Source organism: Sinocyclocheilus grahami, unplaced genomic scaffold (genome assembly GCF_001515645.1).
Source record: "Sinocyclocheilus grahami isolate Dianchi unplaced genomic scaffold, SAMN03320097.WGS_v1.1 scaffold33.1, whole genome shotgun sequence".
Lineage (NCBI taxonomy): Eukaryota > Metazoa > Chordata > Actinopteri > Cypriniformes > Cyprinidae > Sinocyclocheilus > Sinocyclocheilus grahami.
In genome coordinates this window covers 1,860,487-1,881,389 of record NW_015505212.1, presented here as the reverse complement: position 1 = coordinate 1,881,389, position 20,903 = coordinate 1,860,487, and the positions used below count along the sequence as shown (strand labels likewise).

Below are 20,903 nucleotides of genomic sequence, written 5' to 3'. Positions count from 1 at the left end.
ATATGTTCCCATATGCAGCAAGCACTTTATTTTTCATTGATATTAAGCAGATGTAATTCTTTTGATCAGATCAAAATGTTATGACATGGTATGTTACAATTTTAAACTTAAACTGTGAACCTTTAAAGCAGGGTCTAAAATATATATATATATATGGTCTGTTTATAACAGCTTACATTTTATACATTTAACTAAAGAATCCTGCAAGCACTTTATTTTTCATTGATATTAAGCAGATGTAATTCTTTTGATCAGATCAAAATGTTATGACATGGTATGTTACAATTTTAAACTTAAACTGTGAACCTTTAAAGCAGGGTCTAAAATATATATATATATATGGTCTGTTTATAACAGCTTACATTTTATACATTTAACTAAAGAATCCTGCAAGCACTTTATTTTTCCCCCTTTACTCATACTGCACAAAAAGTGGTTCAATGACGTTGAATGTTACAGGGACTAATTAATGCAAATGCAAATCCCACTGTGGTCTGGTTAAATAACTTTTTTTTTAAGTTTGCATATGGTGAAGTGCTCTTAATGACAGCTTTCCTAAAATTATATCCTATTCCTAATATAAGAAATATCCCAATATATCGCCTTGCTTACAGTATCGCAATGTATCACAACATATCGTATCGCAACCCCTGTATCGTGATGCATATTGTATCGCCAGATTCTTGCCGATACACAGCCCTGCCAACAACAACATCTGAAAGAGCCGTGTTAAATAATTATAATTAATATAAGTGCTAACTAGCTAAAACAGAAGTGATTTGCTTCTCTTGATGAATTAAGTTTCTGGATCAGATGTATTCAGACTGAACACGCTGAATCATGGGCCACTTTAGAGAACCACTTGCCAGAGATACTGCTCAGATAAATCAAATGAAAAATGGGGGGTGGGGGGGTTGTGATGGCAATTACTTTAGCAGAAAGGGACAGCATGTTAATTAAGTGGTAAATCCTTTTTTAGTTGGAGAAAGTGAGAGGTAGAAAGAAAGAAACAGACTCTTATTGTTCCACAAATTCTCAATATCTCATTCTCAAGGAATGGACTTCAGAAAAGATTTTGACCTTTCCACTTTGGTAAAGCTAGGATTGCTAATTCAGTCAGTAATTAATGGTTTCACAGTCAAGGGTTTATTGATGGAGTTGCTTTACTTGGGGACCACCAATACACATGCTCATTGATTTGAGAGTCAACAAACACATACTTGCACTAATCTAAACCTGAAACACACAAACATAATACACACATACTCACACAGTGATCGTTTGGATTATAAGATCAATGCGGACCCTTCCCAGGATCGGAGTTAAGTAGATTACAGGAATGTTTTCCCAAATCAATTTATTTTACAGTTCAACAAAACAGTATGGGAAGTGTAATGCACTTCAAATGATGATAGAGTGGATGCGGCCTCTGTTAGATCTAACAGGGATACAATGGACCTTCCACACAGATTTAGATAACCACACTTTAATTTTTGTCAATGAAGGGAGGGATCAAATGCGTACTACAGGAAGTTAAGACTAGTGTGCTTTCCGAAGGGAACTACGTGAGGAATAGTTGAGATCATGCTACAAAACCACTCAAAGAAAAGACTTTGAAATGCATAATGGGAAGACTACTATTGAAGAAAAAAAATATATCCACCAAATGTGATCTTCAAGAGTTTGTAAGATAAGAATGAAATCTACACAAGTATGAAAGTTGTCTTCCTTTGTTTTTCTCAAATATGTTAGTTATCATATCTGAAACGGAATATCGTGTGGCATTTACAGGGAAATCTGTCTCTCACGCTCACTCTGCATCAGCCTCCCTCCTCTTCTCTCTTGAAAGCTTTGTGATGGCGCAGGTAATAGGGAGTCTGTTGGATCGCTTTCCTCGTCAAGTGACACACAGTAAATTACACAAGCTTCAAGTAGCTCGCTGAATTATAGTTCATCACTTGGAAAGACTTCCCACCACAGGGCTACACGTATCAGATCTGCCAGTTAGGATCCAATTAACACCCTGGCCAGAGTAATCAGACTGCATGTGTAAGGGCTGCTGGAACTGGTTTATTACTCTCATGCATCTTCTGTCAGAAGGTACAGTTGTTGCTTCTACATCAAAGCGGTGCCATGGCACTATTTTTTCCCCCACTCCCACCGTTCCACTGGCTCTTGCCTAAGGGTTATGCTTCAACTTCCTTTGCATTGCAATGTGAGCCCCTGCAAACTGAATCCCTTGTAATTTACACACACTGCCCACTAGCTCAGATTACTGGGTGTAAAGTAGGATGTTTTCCTGGTTACCAAATATCACAAACTTTGTTGGAATTTGAACTGAATTGATCACACCTCACAGAAAGCTGAAATGGAATTTTAATTGGAATGTGCATTCAGGATGTGCGTTCATGGCCATCTAAACACAAACTTCTACCAATGAGGCCTATAAACATTCAAACTTCAATGGTTTTTTAACTTTTATCAAAATTTCCAACAAGAATTTATCAAGCAATCATTCAAAGTTTTTCTTGCCAAAACTTGCGTTTCCAGTTTTCTGTTTGTTTGGATTTCATGTTGTAATTCCGTTCTGTTTCCTGAGCCAGTTTTTGTATTCCCTTGTTTATTGGTTCCCCTTGATTGTCTCCCCAAGTATGCCTCGTTTCTTGTTACCCTCATCAACCCAGCCTGTATAAATATCCCTTGTGTTTCCTATATTTGGTTAGTTGTTGGATGTACATTCTCTTTCCTGCCTTGTTTTTATGTGAAGTCTTGCTCTTAGATCCACATCTTACCTGCCATCCATTGCTCCCCACATCACACTTGTTAAGTTAGTTTTATTAACTTCTTTGAATGTAAATTTATTTGAATTCTACTTTCTTACATTCAAATTCAAATTGTAATTCTGCATTCTTTTTGCGACCTCAATTCAAATCAATTTCCAATCAACTGAAATGGAATTTAAAAGGCATTCCAAATTCTCGTCTGAATGGTGCACCACCCTACAGTTGTGTGAATGCTGTTAATAATCAATGATGATATGAGGGCACGAGTCTCCTTTTATAAATTCTGCCGGTTTTGTGCACGGTTCCAGTTGGCGGTATGAGTAGATGAATTTTAAGGAACATGGCGCAGGAGTCTGACGCTCAGATGAGCTGTGCGTCGCTGACCTTTAAATCGGCGACACTCGGAGGATGGCTCACTGCTCAGGAAGTGATTGGGTTGAGCTATCTGCTACTTCTCTGTCGTCTTGGAATGCGCATGAGCAACGAGCCGCTCAGCTGTCCTTCCCAAACGCAGGAACGAGGAAGCCTCTGGAATGATGTGTGGTTGTGAAAAAGTTCCATTAGCAAAGCGTGTTGGGTTTAAAATGAACAAGAAAAGGTCAAAGTATTGGCTGTATGTTTCTGTTGCCGACGCAACCGCTGTAGAGTGTACCGTAGTTGCATGCTAGTGAACTAAAATTGCTTTGTTTGGTTGTTTCATCTTGTTAATGCTGAAGATATCGCTCTCCGAGTCCACACCGCCAAAAGGTCAGAGGTCAACTCTACCTCTTTAAACACCTTCCTGACACCTAGACAGCTGTATTATATCACCACAACAGCCCGTTGTAACACACCCACATGTCTCTGTTTGTTCAGCATCCTCCTGTTAGCTTCTAACCGCTGTTTCGTCAGTATTGAGTATCGCTAACATGTGTTTTCACACTGTTAAATGCCCATCTTGCCATCAGGACGAGACGCCTGGGCGGCACACAGAGCCAAACAAACAAACCGGCATGTAGCTTATAGTTGGAGAATGGCAGCTGGGCTGATTGGGAGGACAGGAGACACAATTGCCATTCGCGCAAGCTTTCTGTAATCCCCCTTCCCTTTCGTCCTCTCGCCTTTTATTTGTGTTTTAAATGTCAGTGAATAAAACGCACAGGAGATATTGCCACTCAGAGGGAGAGGCGCTACGACGCGAGAGGACTGTTGTGTGCCTTGGGAAATCCTTGTAAGCAGCATGGAGAAGGCACAAGGATTTACGGGGAAGAAATAGGTGTTTATTGACTTCTCCTCTGGGCTTACGGGGTAATAATAGACCTGTCACATTACGCAAATGTGGAAAAGCGGCTTCTGAGCGCGTCAAAAGCGCGAGATGAAGCGCTGGATAGAATTAGTCAGCCGACAGGCTTTAGACACTAATACAAGTAATTAAAACCGAGAGCTCAAGCACTTAGATGCACGTGCAGTAAATAATTTATACGCCATGATCTATGGATCACTTTCCCTGCCTTTCCTGGACAGGGAAAGGGGCGGATTCATCAGTGTCAGGGAACAAGCAGGCATTTACTTTTTTTATGTAAATAAGTCATTTTTCAAAATGCTTGTTACTTGGCACATCTAAGTACATGCACATTTTTGTAATAGAGTTTTAGTAAGCGTTTAAAAGTGTAGCGATCAAAGAGAAAAGATATTTACAGAAATATTCCATTAGAGGTGAATGGAACCAATGTGTAAAAGTTAAAATACACACAGTTTCAATAGTATGGCCACAAGACATGAACAAGATGTGTGTTAACATGATTTTAGTGTGAAAAACTGCTTTCTAACCTGTGTAAAAGTATATCCAATTTTACAACTGTTGCTATGACAATGTACCTCCATAAATCCTAAAACAACTGTAAAAACTTTAGAGCTCTTTTTTTTAAGAAAAGGGTCAAAATAATTTTTGTGGTTATCAACAGGCTGTTGGGTAGCTGAACATGGAATACTCCTTTAAACATTGTTTTGGGGAAATAAAGGATTACTAGACATTTCGACATTTAAAACAGCACCGAATAAGTTAATACAGAAAAGGATCAACAGCATTGATTAACTACAGCCTGAAGACAGCACTCAACAAGCCCTGATTCATATTGATTCATATGGCTAACATGAGGCAAGGATGGCATAAGCAAATGTAAATATTCAATATTTACCATCCTCTGGTGTTATTAGAGTCAGGGGCTCGGCCATGAGCAACCAGTTATCACAGACCTTCCTCATCCAATATCACTCGGTTTCCTCAGGAAGTATCGCACGGCAATTTGCAGTCATGCTGTGTGCCGGGAATCCATTCCCTGAGTATACAGACAGCTGCGAAACTACAATAGATACACGAAAGTGCATCCACCTAGGCTTTGCTTTACAACTAATATCTTCACACAGAAGGCGAAAAATAATAAAACAAAAGGAAAAAACTTTGATTTCCCAAATATCCAAAGCCATATTTGCCCAAACCGGCCTGAATATATTAAAAGCGAAAGGCACCGAATCTTTAACTTCCGCATAATTAGATACACAAGGGTGTGACTCTTGGAGAAGGTGTCGCCATTGTTAAAATATTAACGACGAGGGTTAGCGCCAATTTTCCTTCCTTTAATTAAATGCACGGGGTACTAATGAAGTAAACCACTGCTAGCTGATAGCACTTATTAGCAGGGAGGAGGGCACGCTCTCTCTCACACTTAATTTAAACCTAAAAATACAGAGCCTGGCAGATGTCAAGCGTTTACATAATTTGAGGCGGCGCTTTTGTATTGTGGAGATGTGAGAGAAATAACACATCGGCACTCAGTGGGTAAGTAAACAGGTCTGGTAATAGGGGATGCGACGTGCACGATGCTGCTGTGACCTTTACTAAATCACTGACAATAGCGATGTGGCGCAGCTGGAATCAATAATGGCAAATTATCTTGGAGGGGTACAAATGACAGCTAGTTAGAATACGCAATGCTACAAGAAGCCAGGAAGAGTTGCTATTTGGCTTCTGCGGGATTGTACTGTAAATAATCCAATGGAAAGTTTCCAAAAATGTTTTTCTTTAAAAATTCTTCGTTAATAGTGTTAATTACCACAAAAAAAGGACTTTGCAGAATGTCCAATCCAAAAATGTTTAAACTCATTGTTTCACCACAAAACGTTAACAATGTGAGTTAACATTATTTTAGCATGAGAAAATGGATTATGAACAGCTTCTGTATTCAATGATAACGTAACTCCTAAATCCCTAAAATTACTTTAAAAATGATTATTTAAACAGCTTTATTGCACAAATAATACATGTTTTAACAAAAAAAAAATTATAAGGTACACATCAAAACATTAATCCCATTCACTTCCATAGTAAGTGCCTCACTGCAACCAGGCAACAAGACAACAAGGAACGAGTCAATATTATTTTGTGTTTTAATCAAAATTATGAAACAAATGCTGTCAATTGAGTTTGTACTGAACCCCGAATACTCCTTTAATATGTCAATATCTTTTCACAGCAGAGATTTCAAGGCTGCCCAACAGAGGAGGTGAGGTAATGTAGCTGTAGACAACAGAAAGGTTTCAGGTGTGAGGCATTTTGTTTGGTTTCTTTTGGAGAAGGGCAGGCCTGACAGGCTGAAATTTTACTGACAGCTCCAGAATTACATTGCCAAATCAAACAGAGTAGCTGGAACAGAGGAAATCTTTTCCAGAGCCCCATGTATTATGGATGGACTTAAGAGATTAGCGAGGAACTGCTCACCTGCAACAGGCGCTGTTTGTCGTTGTTCTTTGGAGATTTCAGGCCACTGCCTGGTTGATGTAGGAGTAATTGCCTTGCTGCTTGTAGGGCCTGCAAAGAAAAGAAAAGAGAAAAAGAGATGCAAAATTAGTTTTTTTTTCTTTTTTTCTTCCTCCCCTTCAACTCCGGCACACTCAAATATCAAACACTGTGAAAGGTGACATCAACCCGGCACATTCCATCCACTACACTATTCATTGTTGTTGATGAGCCATGAAGCGTCTCTCAGATATACATTTTTCATGATAATCCACGAAGCCGTGATGAAAGATAAATACAGTTTGTCTAGCACCTCTGAAGAGCATGAGGGAAAAAACACACACACATACACACACACACACACACACACACACACACAGTGTCAGTAGTATTGACCTGTCTAGTGTGTGCTCAGCTGAAATACCCACTTCTCTGCAAATTACCGGTCCATTTGCATATTCATAATATCAATTTGAAGTAGAGGCAGGCGACATGAAGTGTTCCTAGAAGCTGTAATTAAAGTTGACAAAATCAACATCAGATTACCTCAGGAGTGAATTAACAAGGAGCTGAGTATTAGCCGGGCCCCCTGAGCACAGGGGTGACGCCAGCCCTTCTCTGCCAAATCACTCCAGATAACTACTTCTCTAATGTCATATAACAATACAAGAAAATTTGGTTGCTAAGGGAAGCGTCCCTATTGCTCATACTTAGTGTTAAGGGGTTTGTTCAAATCTTTAACCCTAAACTTTAGAATGTAACTCATCCTGTTTGTGCTACAGACATGAATGATACCTATTACTTTTGTTTATAGGGGATCAAACTAATGATTTATGGCATGCTGGTGAAAACACAGGTGAAAAAAAATCATATAGATTTACATTGTATGAGTGAATCCTCTGGGCTCTTTAACTTGGACCAGTAAGCTACCACCTGGCAACCACCTAGAAATGAACAAAGAAACCTAGAAAAATGAACCTAGAAAAAACAATCACTCAAAACACTTACAAATGCCTTAGCAACCATCCACATCACCATAGCAACCACCAACTACACCCTAGCAACATAGCAGTGACTGATCACTCATTTTTCTTCATAAAATGTAAACAATATTTTGTGTCTTAGCAACCACCCACATCGCCACAGCAACATAAAAACACTCAGAACATCTTAGTGACCAATCATAAATGCCTTAGCAACCACCCAACTCACCATAGCAACACACTAACAATCACTCTGAACACCTTAGCAACAACCTAGAAATGCCCTAACCACCACCCACCATGGCAACAATCTAACAATTACCCTGAACACCTTAGCAACCATCTAGAGATGCCCTAGCAACCACTCTAACCCCTCTAGCAACACACTAACAATCACTCATAGCACCTTAGTAACCACTTAGAAATGTCTCACCAACCACCAACATCCCCATAGAAATGGACTAACAATCACATAGCAACACCTTAGCAACCACTTAAAATTTCCTTAGCAACTATGTCCCTGTAACAACACACTAACAATCATTCTGAACACCTTAGCAACCACCTAGAAATGCCCTAGCAACCATTCACCATTTCTGGGCTCTTTAGATTTGGACCAGTAAGTAACCACCTAATAACCACCCAGAACAACTTAGCAACCACCTAAAAATACTCTAGTAATCGCTCTCAATATCCTACCAACTTTTGCATAAGCAACCATCAGTTCCTTTTTCTTCAGAAAATGTAAAAAAAAAATGTAATAATCTTTTTTTCTTAAAGGGGTCATTTGATGCTGCTAAAAAGAACATTATTTTGTGTATTTTGTGTAATGAAATGTGTTTATGCGGTTTAAAGTAAAAAAACAACATTATTTTCCACATACTGTACATTATTGTTTCTCCTCTATGCCCCGCCTTTTTGAAAAATAAATAAATAAAAAAAACCTTACAGAATGTGTGCGCAAGCTTGATGCCAGTCAGGTTGAAATGATGTACCTTACAGTGTTCCTCATGTACCTACAGGAATACTGATACACGCCTTCAAAGGAAAACAACTCTTTCCAGATTTCCTAGAGTTGTATGTCGACCGTAGACAGAAGTGAACAACGACTCTGTGAACACGGCCTCAGCTCCTCGACACAAGGAGAAAGCAACAAAATAAATAAAGCAATATAAACAACACAATAACTTCACAGGTGTTTCATCTGTCAGGAAAGAGGAGAGAGAAGGTCGAGGGGTGCGAAGAAGAAAAAAAAAACCCTCCTTCAGATAAAGAGTGACACTTCTTCCAGCAGAATCAAGGCCTTGTTTTATTTCCTGGTGCTTGCCAGTATCCATGACAACAGCTGCCTTGACAGGATGTGCATATGGCACTACTCTGCCAGCTGGTGAGAACAATGTTTGAACTAGTACATTGAGATGCTGAGCAAACAGAGGGAGAGAAGGAGAGAGAGAGAGAGGTGAGGGAGAAAGGAAGAGAGGGAGAGAGAGAGATGGGGGAAAAGTTGCCACGTCTTAACCCACTGGGAAGGCAGTCATCCCCCTGATCAATTATGAAGAGACAGGGCGAGGAGCTGCCACTGTCTGTCTGGCTGTGCGGTGAGGAGCCAGGCTCTCCGAGCTCCTGGTAAACAAACACAACACAGTGGCGCTGGGTCCTAACAGCATCGATCGGTCTCCTCTGATGCACACACACACACACAGCCCTTGTCTGATACTTCAGGGGACACCAGGATGTGGAGGAGAGCTGGACTACTTCAAATCAGTTCCCTGTCCTGTCTTTGAATGAACCAAACAGACAACAATCAGAGTCTTGTACTTTGAATGGGGCATACTTGTCTAACCGGATAAGCTTTTGAAAAAACCCCCCAAGGTTTTATGTTTTGCAAACTAATCAAGTAACGTACTAAGTTGGCGGAGAAAGTTACCGCAAATCACCCTGCTTTATTTTTCTGTTCTAAAAGACGCATTTATCGATTAGTTATGGTCCTCGTGGTACTTTAGGATGCATGAGTGACTTATAAGTACCCTCACCAAGTCATTATAGGCAGGACCGTGTGGATGAGATTGTAAATTGCAGGAGATTTCACGCCTATCCAAGCGGTGATTGTGACTGTGTGACTTTAGGGTCGGCTAATGGCTTTAGCACAACAATTAACAGAAGGAAATGTTTATCCGAGCCCCGATCGATACAGAATCGCTGTCCTCTGATGAATAAAAGGACAAAGTCAAAGAAGTCATTCAATACACGGTAGAGGTCAGGAGAGTGGCACTTCCCACAGCACATGGACGGAGCAGCTTAATGGCTTTTCCAATATGAACGTGAACACTGGGAAGGTGGGGGAATGTAATCAACTCTACTTTGCATATTATAGGGATAGTTCTCCCAAAAATTTAAATCGTGTGATTATTTACTCGCTCACCCTCATTCCAAACCCATGTGACATTCCGTTTTCATTGAAACACAAAATTTTGAAGACTATTCTGGGCCACTTTTTCAATATAACAAAGGTGAATGGAAACTGGTAAGCTGCAAAAGTGACAATAAAAGTTAGAGAATCAGACAAATCTGATTTCAATGAATCATTTAGACAAATTTTGTGAACAGGTTCAATAAATCTGATTAAATGGTTGATGAATAAATGCATAAAAGTAGTCCAAACGACTCTATATTCTTGTGTAAAGAACAGACTGAAAAGACAGCCAATTCATAAACAAATGAATCAGATTCATTGAATCTGTTCACAAAACCAGTCTATACCATTCATTTGAATTGGACTGACCTGGTTCTTGAATTCAATTATCCAAACACAATGGTAAACAGTCTATAAGATGGCATAATTTTGCATCTGACTGATTAAAGAAGAATAAAGCGCACAAGCCATATGGGCTACTATAATGATATTTTTTTTGCCATTCAGAGGCCTCAGTCCTCATGTTCATTATATGGAAGAGTGACCCGAAAAATTCTCCTTTTGTGTTCAATGAATGAAAGAAAGTCCTAAAGGATTGGAATAACGGAGGGAGGGTGAATGAATGATGACTGAACTTTCACTTTTTTGGCTGAACTATTCCTTTAATGTTTCCAGCAGAACTGTTCGTCTGTCCTTGTCCTGTAATGCTGCAAAAACATTCCTTATTAGTGACAACACCGCATTATAAAGCTGATATTCGCCCTTGTGCGAAAATACCCAGAATGCAACACAAAGGCATATTAGGTGCTTTCCAGATTCAACAAAAGCAAAGCAACCACTGAAGTTTTGCTGGACGGCTGGAAGCTGCTTGCTTTGCTTTGCTTTTCTTCGTCCTATAAGTTTTGTTGCTGTGCAGAAGAAACGCAGGCTGCCATCCATTAATGCACACATTGTATAAACAGCACAATGCATCACATTCCTCAGAGCTAGGAGCTCAAGGAGAACCCGGGCTGGAGCGTAAATAACAAGGCACTCAGGAACATATTTGATGTTGATATCTATCTCTAAGGACTGGGAGGGGGAGAAAAAAGAACAGAAAGAAACAAACTTGCACATTCAGTACAATGAAACGCACACGGAAGACACGCACACAAACACATGATTGCAAGGGCTTCACAATCCTTATGAAAATACGATTCTGCCCAAATGGATCTACTGTAATTGGTTTCAGATAGCGAGGTCGAGGGGGAAAGGCGATACCGGTCACTATTATACGAAACGGAGGGAAGAAACACGCATATTTACACAGGCGTTCCTTGGCTACGTTAATAGAGAGAAAAAGAAAGGCGAAAGAAACATATGTCAACTCTCTCACCCCTTTCACCACGCAGTCTGTATTTACACAACACAGGGGTAATGAGGAATACATCGCAACGTTCCCAGTGCTAAAACAAGCATGAAAAGCATTAGCAGCCAGTTGCAGCTTGGCACATCATTACAAATGCATCCTCGTTCCCCAGGATCAGCACTTGAACTGAGCTTTTCGTCTCGTTGCGGAGTCGGCCTCCGCAACGAGACAAACAAATGTTAGCTAAGGGAAGCAGGTTTGTTTGAAAATGGAAACACAGTGGATTAATCTGGATTGTCGAGAATGTTGGTCCACAACAAGGGCAGAGTGTTTTTGCAAATGTCTTTAATTCAATCATAATGGTTTTTTTTGTGGAGACATATCCGAACAACTCTAGATTAAAATGCTACACGTGTTTTGTTGGAAGTTTTGTGCTTCAGAAGATCTCCGGGCTTGCAGTTGCAGAGGGCACATCAACTCTCGGCTTATGGAAAACACGCACAACAAGACAGAGATAGAGCGAGAGAGTGAGAGAGCACAACCCTTATCAAGCCGACAGGAGTCGGCTGCCACGAAAAACAAAGGACAAACAGTTTAAGCTGAACAAACAAACAGAGCTGATTGGCCGGTGGTCTGCGCGGCCTGTGCAAAGATAGGGCCCCACTCTCGACAGCAAAATATTGACACCATATCTGTTATGTAAGTGTGTTTAGGACATAGGGGTCTGATGAGGGGCCAGGCCACTCATGAATAGAAAGCGTCGCTCCAGGCATGGATTTCATAAACAAGACGTGCGCTGAGGACATAACAGCCCTGCAGCGGCCCTACGTTGGGTGCAAGATGCACGTCAGTATGAATGACAGCTGAACACGTTAAAGGTCCGTTTGGACACACAACGGCAGTAGGTCAGTCTGTGGACAATGTCCCAACCTCTGTTGTGAGGAGGCTGACTGACACAAGGGCGGAAAAGACCGCCTTTTATCAAAGGTCATCCATAGCTGTGATCTGTGTTAGTGCTCCAGTCAACAGTGAACCAAGGCTTATCGGGGAGGCTGGGCGGCCTTGTTGAGCTCCAAAGACTGAGGCTGTATTTGGCTCTATAGAGACAAACAAAGTTCAAACTAGCAACCTGGAAATGTTACATTTGAAGTGAATTTTGTTTTTATGTAAATGTTCTGAATAACATCAAAATTAGACCTTCTCAGATGGCTCGTCATGACAAGAAGCAGGTGATTAAGTTGTTAAATTTTCAAGTAATAAGCTCCATTCAATATTAGAACACTTAAAATTATATTAATACTATTATTTAATGTATTTTTGATAATGAAAATTAATAATTATAATAATTATACCAGGTAAAATATAACAAAAACTCTTAAATTATTAGGACGAAAGAAAGAAAGAAAGAAACCATTTATTATTTAAAAAACAACACAATCTGAATCCACTTTTAAAGCTAGACTTATTAGTAACTTGCCACTTTCATTTGGATTTTTTGGGGATTTACTTATAAATAAAATACATCACCCTTTGTTCTATTGCTTGTTTTAGTCTTTAACTTTCTTCATTTTCTGGTTTTAGCTAAAGGAAAACCCTGTCTATCCACCATGGGCATATGTAACAAATAAAATAGTTTGACTTGTGAGGTCTGAGTTTAGTTCTTTAAAAAGAACTCAAGTGGGAAAACAGCCCAAGACACAACATGTCCAGTAAGGATGAGACGTGTGCTCACAGCATCCATTCCAGCAGCCGACACAAATAAAAAAATGAGGAGAGGAGAGCGAGTGAGAGAGAAAGAGATCTCAGTTATTGTGGATACAGACACAGAGTGTTTTTCCTACACTCCAAACGCCATACTTCTCAGACAAGAGAAAAGGATGTGGGAATAATGAGTGTTTTTATGTATGACTCAATAAATCAGCGGTGTGTGCAGCTCACAGGCCGGTCCATGGAGACGCTCCTCAGCTGCAGGGCCAAGCACGAGCTAACCGGCAGAACAATGGGCCTCTGTGAGCTGCGCTCTCTCTTTTTCTCCTTTCATTCCTTCTCCAGCCTTTTCCTCTCAATCTCTCGTACGCAGCTCCCGTCTTTCCTTGCTCTGCGCCACACATCTCCGTCTCCCTCGCTCGCTTCTTGTTTATTGATTTTCTAGATTAAGGATTCCATGGAGAGGGATTGTAACACACAACCATAAAATTATTTTGGGGTGTGCTTATTTGCCTTCCCCTTGCATCTATTTGGCCTGTGTCTGTAGACAATTATGCGTCCCCAGCCCAGTCTCAGGTGCTAATAATGAAGGACAAATAGAATCATATGTGTAAACTTCCCCTTCTGATGAAAATTTATATTAACTTTCTGCCACTGTAAACACAGAGGCATAGCTCAGCCCTCCCTGGTGAATTCGAGATGAATTCGCTCATTTCTACCCCAGAAAGCTGGGCATTTACGTGAGGGAAAAAGAGAAAACAGAGATCTGCTTCATTGTGTAACCTCACACTTATTTTTTCAAGTGCGAGGAGACAAAACATGAGTCTGTCTGGCCCATCAGGGTGAGTGTGTACGCACAGACAACAGTGATGTGTGTGTTTGCCTGTGTGTGTGTGTGTGGCCCTCATTGGGGAAACAGTGCCAGCAATAACAGGCCAAACAGAGTCGGCTTCCACCGTTCACTGCAACCACAAACATTCATACGCTTCCCACCTCCTGCAGACACCGTTATGGATGGTTCTCGCAAATCTGCGCCGCACTTTTGCACTGGACCACAGTTTACAGTATTGCCAGCAACCTGTGGAGGGAATTAGATGGCAGGGGCCCCGTACTGAAATCAACATCTGTATCTCATAGAACTTCAGAAACGTACTGAAAAGAGTGGGAGGAAAATTAACAATTTCTACTCTGATTAGTTGCTTTTGCTAAGATGAGCATCACAATTACTATTGCTTAAAGTGACCTGAACAATCCCTAGTTTTAAACTTTGGTGTATAGCAGTTCATGCTACAAACATGAATGATACTTAAATTCATTAAGCTTGTCAAGGAAAGGTGTGCTATTCAACGATAAGAATTCTCTGCTTGCTTAGTTGGGCCAGTTGAGATTTCAAATCGCACTGCCAACATTTCACTTGCCTCAACAAATATTACTGATTAATTTATAAATTTCAATTTATAAATTTTAAAAGTATTTTTTTTATATATTATTTAATGCTATTAAAAATATTAAAATTCTAAAAATATATAAATATTTAATAAGTATTATTTAAATATATTTCACACATCTAAAAATGCAATTTATAGTTAAAAAGCAAAATAGTAAAAAAGTTGAAAAGCAAAAAATTTAAGATACATACATTTGCTTATTATTGAACAATGCTATTTCTTTTGGATTATAACAATTTTTACTGGTGGACGACAATTGTGAAAAAAAAGTACAATTTGCACAGGAACAACTCATTTTATTTAGAAAAATGTAAACTTTGGTATCATCTAATCTCTTTAGGTTAATTTTAAAGATGCTTAAACATCATAAAGAGGCATCACATATCAGTTCTGAAACCAAGTGCCTCTCTGTATCTCTCTGGGAGCTCAGACATTGTTTCTGCACATCTCTGTCTGGTTTCTTTACTTATGAAATTCGATCTCTCCCTGCTTCTCAATGGCAGGCTTTGGTAAAGCCCTTGCTTTCAACTGCTGTATATCATCTGGGTTTAGATAAGGTGACTCTACTGGGCCTTTTATCTGCCTTCCTTACAGAGGCATGAGCAAGAAAGCAGACTGCTTTTCACTTTTACCATCAACACGTGCCAGCAAGTGCAGGTCAGCGAAGGAAATAAAGGAAGAGTGAGTCGGTGAATGAGTCCCTACTTCCTAGCATGTGCTCGATTGCACCTGGCTTCTTTTTCAAGTGATTATGATCCATCTCTTTTTCGCAGTTCCACGCCACTGAGCGTCACACGTTCGGAGGAATACCTCTTTATAAATGTCGCATTCAGAGGTGAGAGAGAGCACAATCCACACTTCATTTAGAGTGAGGCCAGAGGAAAAAAGGAGGAAAAGAATAGCACAGAGCTTTTGTCAGGCCGAGCGAATGGACTTGTTTGCCATTTGTGCATAGCATTTGTTGACAAGAACTTTTTAAGAGGCTCAGACAGCAGAGTACACAGCTAGAGGCAAAGTATAGACTCTCTGCAGAAGGGGAAAGAGACGCCTCTCTTTCGCCTCTCAGTCCCACTGACAAAAAAAAGTGTTTGTGCAGGGTGTCAATAGCAATAGACAAGACTACGGTGAAAAACAAACTGTACGGGTCTCGTGCAGAAACATACACATATGTATTCCAGGTAGGAAAGTTCTAAAAATGCTAATTCATTTTCTTTTAGGTGTATATTTAGGGTATGTAGTATCTTTCCTAGGGGTATGAGAAATATCCTCATTAGGAAATTGTATATATTGCCTGATCACCCTCCTGCCAGCACTCTAAAAGTCAATAGTATATGTCTGAGGGTGTATGTGTGGTCCACAGTGAGCTCTTACACTGTTACACAAGGTCAACTGGCCCCTTTGTGACCTTCAATGTAATGCACAAACCCCTGATCACCATGCAACTAACCACAAACGGCATGTTGTGGAACAATATGCGGTTTCGCCTCCAGCTGGAAAATATGTCCTGAAGGAAGCTCAAAAATGGTGCTCCGACATTATCGCTTTTCAATAGCGCAGGAAAAATGATCACCACAAAATGGAATCGGGTTACAAGAGCATGATCCACTCCAGGTGAAGACAAACTATTGTTTTCAGTCCATTTACCTGAGTGTTCAACTGTCATTAGTTTGTGGAGGGCCGGTAGTCCATTCAGCCCGGGTGATGGATCTTCCCAGCCCATCTCAATGAGTGTCGGGCTGCGCTGCAGATCAGCGGAGTTAATAGCGTTACATCTAGCTGGTGGTGGGCCAATGCATCTCTGTCAATCCTCCCTGCTGACGGAGCGCTGGGGCCCCGGGCCCTCCCGGCTACGTATGCCAGCATGCCGTTTGTCTTGTGAATATTCCAATTACAGTGCGTGCCTGACCTTTTGAGTGAGCTGAGCTTGGGTAGAGTTATCTTCCCTCCTGACATACGCTGCCTATCAGTCAACGTTTCAGTGAGAGAGACAGATATGTTCTAAGGGTTTCATGCTGATTACAAAGAGCTATGGATTGTTACACATACTCCTAGACGTGCGGCGATTAAGATGCATTCAATGCGCAGATAAACATATGTGTTCACTCAAACACGTCAGCTCTGTGTATTCACATGCCATGTATCTGCTATAATCAGCTAACTGCCTGACTACACTCGCTCCCGTAAACAAACCCTTTGACAGGCCTATATGGCTTTTTACGAGGTTTATTTTGCAATTCTAGCGTGAACAAAGTCATACTTTTGTAGTTCCCTCCCCCTCCCAACAGCTAATCTACATCTTTCATTGAATCAAGAATGGAAATGGCCAAGAATTGCTTCTTTTTCAATTTCATGCTGAGGTAGCTCAACTTAGTGGATGTAATTTCTCCTAACAAGAAAATTCATCACAATGTCGTTCACTTAGTTTGACCATGAGAGAAATCCCCCTCCTTTTCTCACTCATGATTTTCCTTTTCTATGCTTTGATGAACATCCCTAAAGCATCATCACTCCCTTCATAACACGTCTGACCATAACTAGACAATTACGTCGGGTGTTAAAAAGAAGTGACTACAATCTACATCAAAAGAAATGACAGAGGTCACATGTAATAACATGCATGCCTGGCACTGTAACCCACAACTTGTGTACACATTGATGAAGTATAACCCGTATAATAAAGAGAGATAGTTCTGGCTATAAAATTAAGACTGGATGAGCCACATAAAGCCACACAGACAAAATACACAAACAAAATCAAGCAGTTAAGCTAATTAACTATAAAACTTGGCTTTTAATATTGTTTTACAGTATCGGATCATATTGCTGTAGTCAGTGTTTTATAAAAGCTCCCCAAAACTTCTTAATCATGGTAAAAAAAATCACAGCTAATTGCTTTAGTAGTAACTTCTTAACAGATTCTGCTAAGCCAAACCGAGACAAGCACCTGATGTTGCCACACAACTGCGGAAATACCTAGCGGGCAAATTCATGCATCAAATAACTGGTAAATACCTCTAGCAATAACAATCACATTTCAATTGAAATGGAGTAGCATTGGAAGATTTAAGCGTGAAAGCAATATCAGCTTAGCGTCAAATCAAGCATGAAGCCTCACACACAACCTTAATTCATGTTTTGCATACAACGACAGCATTTCCTTATCACAGTGTTCACGCTGCTAGTTCTCATTCTTCGAGCATGCTAACACTTTCGGTGGTTCTCTGGCTAGTGATGGAGATATTCGGGCTGAAATGACAGTGATGGAGAGGGGATATAGCATCGATCCTACACTTTAAAGATAAATGTACCCGGACGAGCACCCAGAAATAACACCCACCGAGAAAGCCTGCAAGCCCGGGCTAAGTGACATGTGCGTGCATTTGAAAAGCCTCTTGTGTATTTGCGAGCTGAGGCCAGGCTTATTTACATCATTTGTTGAAAAGCCCTGAAGAGCCGCAAGCTGAGAGGGTCTCTTACATATGTATTCAGTGTCTGGGGGCAGTGAGCTATGAGCCAGGCCAGACACCACTCATATGATCTCTCTCTCGCTCACTCTTTTCCAGCATTATGGAATTCAAATATTCAAGTGGAAGAGTGGCAACATCTGACTACCTTGTGCATAGTAAACAGAAAGAGGGAAAGAGGGAGGAGCGGGGGGGGGGGGCGGCTTTGCCAATCGTAGCCCTAAACTCCTTAACCAGATTTACATCACTTTAATATTTGTTCCGGAAAACCTTCACATACAAACATCCCCAGGCAGGCGTTTCACAGGCTGATTTGTTACTATTCATGGATAAACTGGAGAAAAACTGTAATACTAGACATGCTTGTTAAATTCACAAGGCTCCAAAGCTGCCTTCTAGAAAATCCTGCCTCTTGGTTGTCAGCTTAAGACGCCGGGCATCTGCATATGTGAGCTTTTTAAGCTCTGTTAAATGGTTTGTGGTGTCATAGGCTGTCAGAGATACTGGGAGGATGAGGTTCAGGATGCTCCAGTCTCCTCACCATGTTTTTATTGCGTTTGAGTTCAAGACGACTCTAAAAAACTCGTTGCTCTCGAGGGCTTTGCTCCGAATCACCTGCTTCGAGATATACAGCGTTTGGTTCATTGTGCAAGGTTTGGAAAAAGAACTACACTACCCATAATCACCTGCTCCACAGTCTTAAAACAGTGATTTGATGGTGTAAAGTATGTCGCTTTTGTCTCCAGTGGAGGCTTCTGCCCTGAGGGCCGTTATAGATTTCAGTGCCATTAATTTCCGCAGGCAGGGCTGTTAGGAAACATCAAAACAGCAGTAAATGAGATGTGAAGTTGTCATTGATCTTGACTGGCCGACTGCTGGAGTTTATTTACACACTGAGGTTACACGTAATTGCTAAACACAAGCGGCTGGTCAGAGTCGTGGCCTAATGGTTAGCTCCTACGCTAACACATTGAGCTGTGGTGCTCAGTTGGGCTCAAGGCGAGTCCGAATCAGGGAAATGTCACAACATTTCCCAATATCCCACTCGTCCCAACCCTTCTCCACCATTCAGTCAATAAAGTGTTATCAAATTAAATAAAACAAAAAATACAAAAAGTATACATTAAAAACAAATGGGTATTTATAAGAGTATAGATTAATATGCATACAAAGTATGAAATATTTGTAAAGTAAAATAAAAAATTATAAAACTGTAAAAAGGTATTATTAATGTATAAAACAACTTGAAAAATAAAATAAAAGATGGACTACATAAGCACTGGAAAGATAAAAGGGCACCTCTGCTATATATAAATATTTCTGTTACAAAAAAAAGTCTCCCTTGTTGCCTAAATGTGCAAACGTGGCTCATTTAATTTATAACACTAAGGCTGAAGGTGTGTGTGTTTCACCTGCACGTCTTTGACCTGTGTTTCCTCCCCATGACGCTAATAGTGCCCCCAAGCATGAGCGACGGTCATGAGTGTTTGTTTCCAGCAGATTTCACTCGGTTCCTTTCTCTCTCTACCCCCCCCCCCCCCCCCCCCTCCCCTCTCTCTCTCTCTCTCTCTCTCTGCCTGAGTGTGACTTAGCTGTGGCTCTGGTCTGCATGCACAGCAGTAGGAAGCCAACTGAGACACAGTGATCATCTCTGCTGCCTCTCTGGTTAAATCTGCATGGCGATTTAACACAGAGATTACATCTGCATTAAGAGCACTGTGTTTCACCAGCAACTACACAAGTAGATTAGAGCCGTCCTGTCCCTCACTCGATCTCTCTTTCAAAGCCACGGCTTGACATTTCGCTTGGTCTCTGGAGAGGCCGATGGGAAATGGAGTTACTACTGCAGGCACACTGTAAATTCCATACAGCCACATGTTATGTGGCCTAAACACAAATGACCACTCCAGGATCTGAGCTCTCTTTGGTGATAATAGAATAATGCCTGCTGTTGTCTGGGGAGGAACGGAGCATGCACATCCATCACGGAGAGGCTTATATCTTGCAGTGTCATCGCGAGAAGCAGCACGCCTCTATATGTCAAAGCGATGTCAGCTGATAGTGAAATGGTAACCGTAAAATACAACGGCAAGTCATCAAAACATGTTTTATTTTGTTTCTAGCACCAATCTTTGTGAGAGCTTTATGAAATAGGGCTCTGGTGAAACCGTTTGTGTGTGTGTGTTATTTACACACTAGTGGAGGAGTCTTGGGCCGGTGTGATAAAGCTAATGAGCTTCTTTGTGCTGGAGTGTAAATGAGACAGTCACCTCGCTTTCGCTATCTGCACGGAAGAGACTCCAGGGGTGATTACTGCTTTAAATTATGCTCAAGGGCAAAGCGCTATTTGCATCAGAGGGGTTTTTATTTGGCTGATGAGCGGCGAAAGCCGTCATCACCCTGCCTGAAGATGTTGCACTCGCAGCTCCCGGTGGACGGTGGGGGAGACGGAAGCGAGACTGGCTGTTTGTGTGGCATCTCCACGTTACTTTGTTACTTTGCCCTCCTGAATGACAGTCAATGGACCCCTAGAGACGCTCCCTCCCACCTCTTCTGAATGCATGCATGTGTGTTAATGTGTTTGTGGGGTGATGATGGAGTCAGACTCATTGAATATCAATTAGCACTGTGGTTTTTCTCTGTTATGCTTTAGTTTATGGATATTTTCCAGGTGTTTTTCTTGGATTTGCGGAAAATCATTGTGGAAAATGAAATAAGTGAAAAATAAGTCCTATTTAAATAATTTGTTTTCCATGGAAGCCTCCTCCCCAAGTGGCTCCCTCAACTGCGATACTACCTCCAATTTCATTTGCTCTTACACCTGAAGAAGATGGGGAAAATATGGCTGACACTGGCTGTCAGGCGTCTCATCTTAAATTCTCCTCAAGCTAAAATGTCGGGTTAATTGCTGTCATTTTTACACCGGGCCAGTGACTTACACACCGCTTCTTGTTACAATCGCTGTTAGCAGGGAAATTTATA

The 20,903-nt window shown here is 40.9% G+C and overlaps 1 protein-coding gene across 4 annotated transcripts in view; it reads right to left on the bottom strand.

Annotated features, from left to right (window-relative positions):
• The window catches only part of foxp2 (forkhead box P2), a 97,641-nt gene that overhangs the window by 36,800 nt on the left and 39,938 nt on the right, over positions 1-20,903 (bottom strand). For 3 of the 4 annotated variants that reach the window (XM_016265833.1, XM_016265847.1, XM_016265840.1), the window contains one exon: positions 6,541-6,630. The exons of the other annotated variant lie outside the window; for it this stretch is intronic. In XM_016265833.1, the coding sequence (XP_016121319.1) occupies positions 6,541-6,630 (90 nt within the window). The remainder of the gene's footprint in view (positions 1-6,540; positions 6,631-20,903) is intronic. 4 annotated transcript variants of the gene reach the window in all.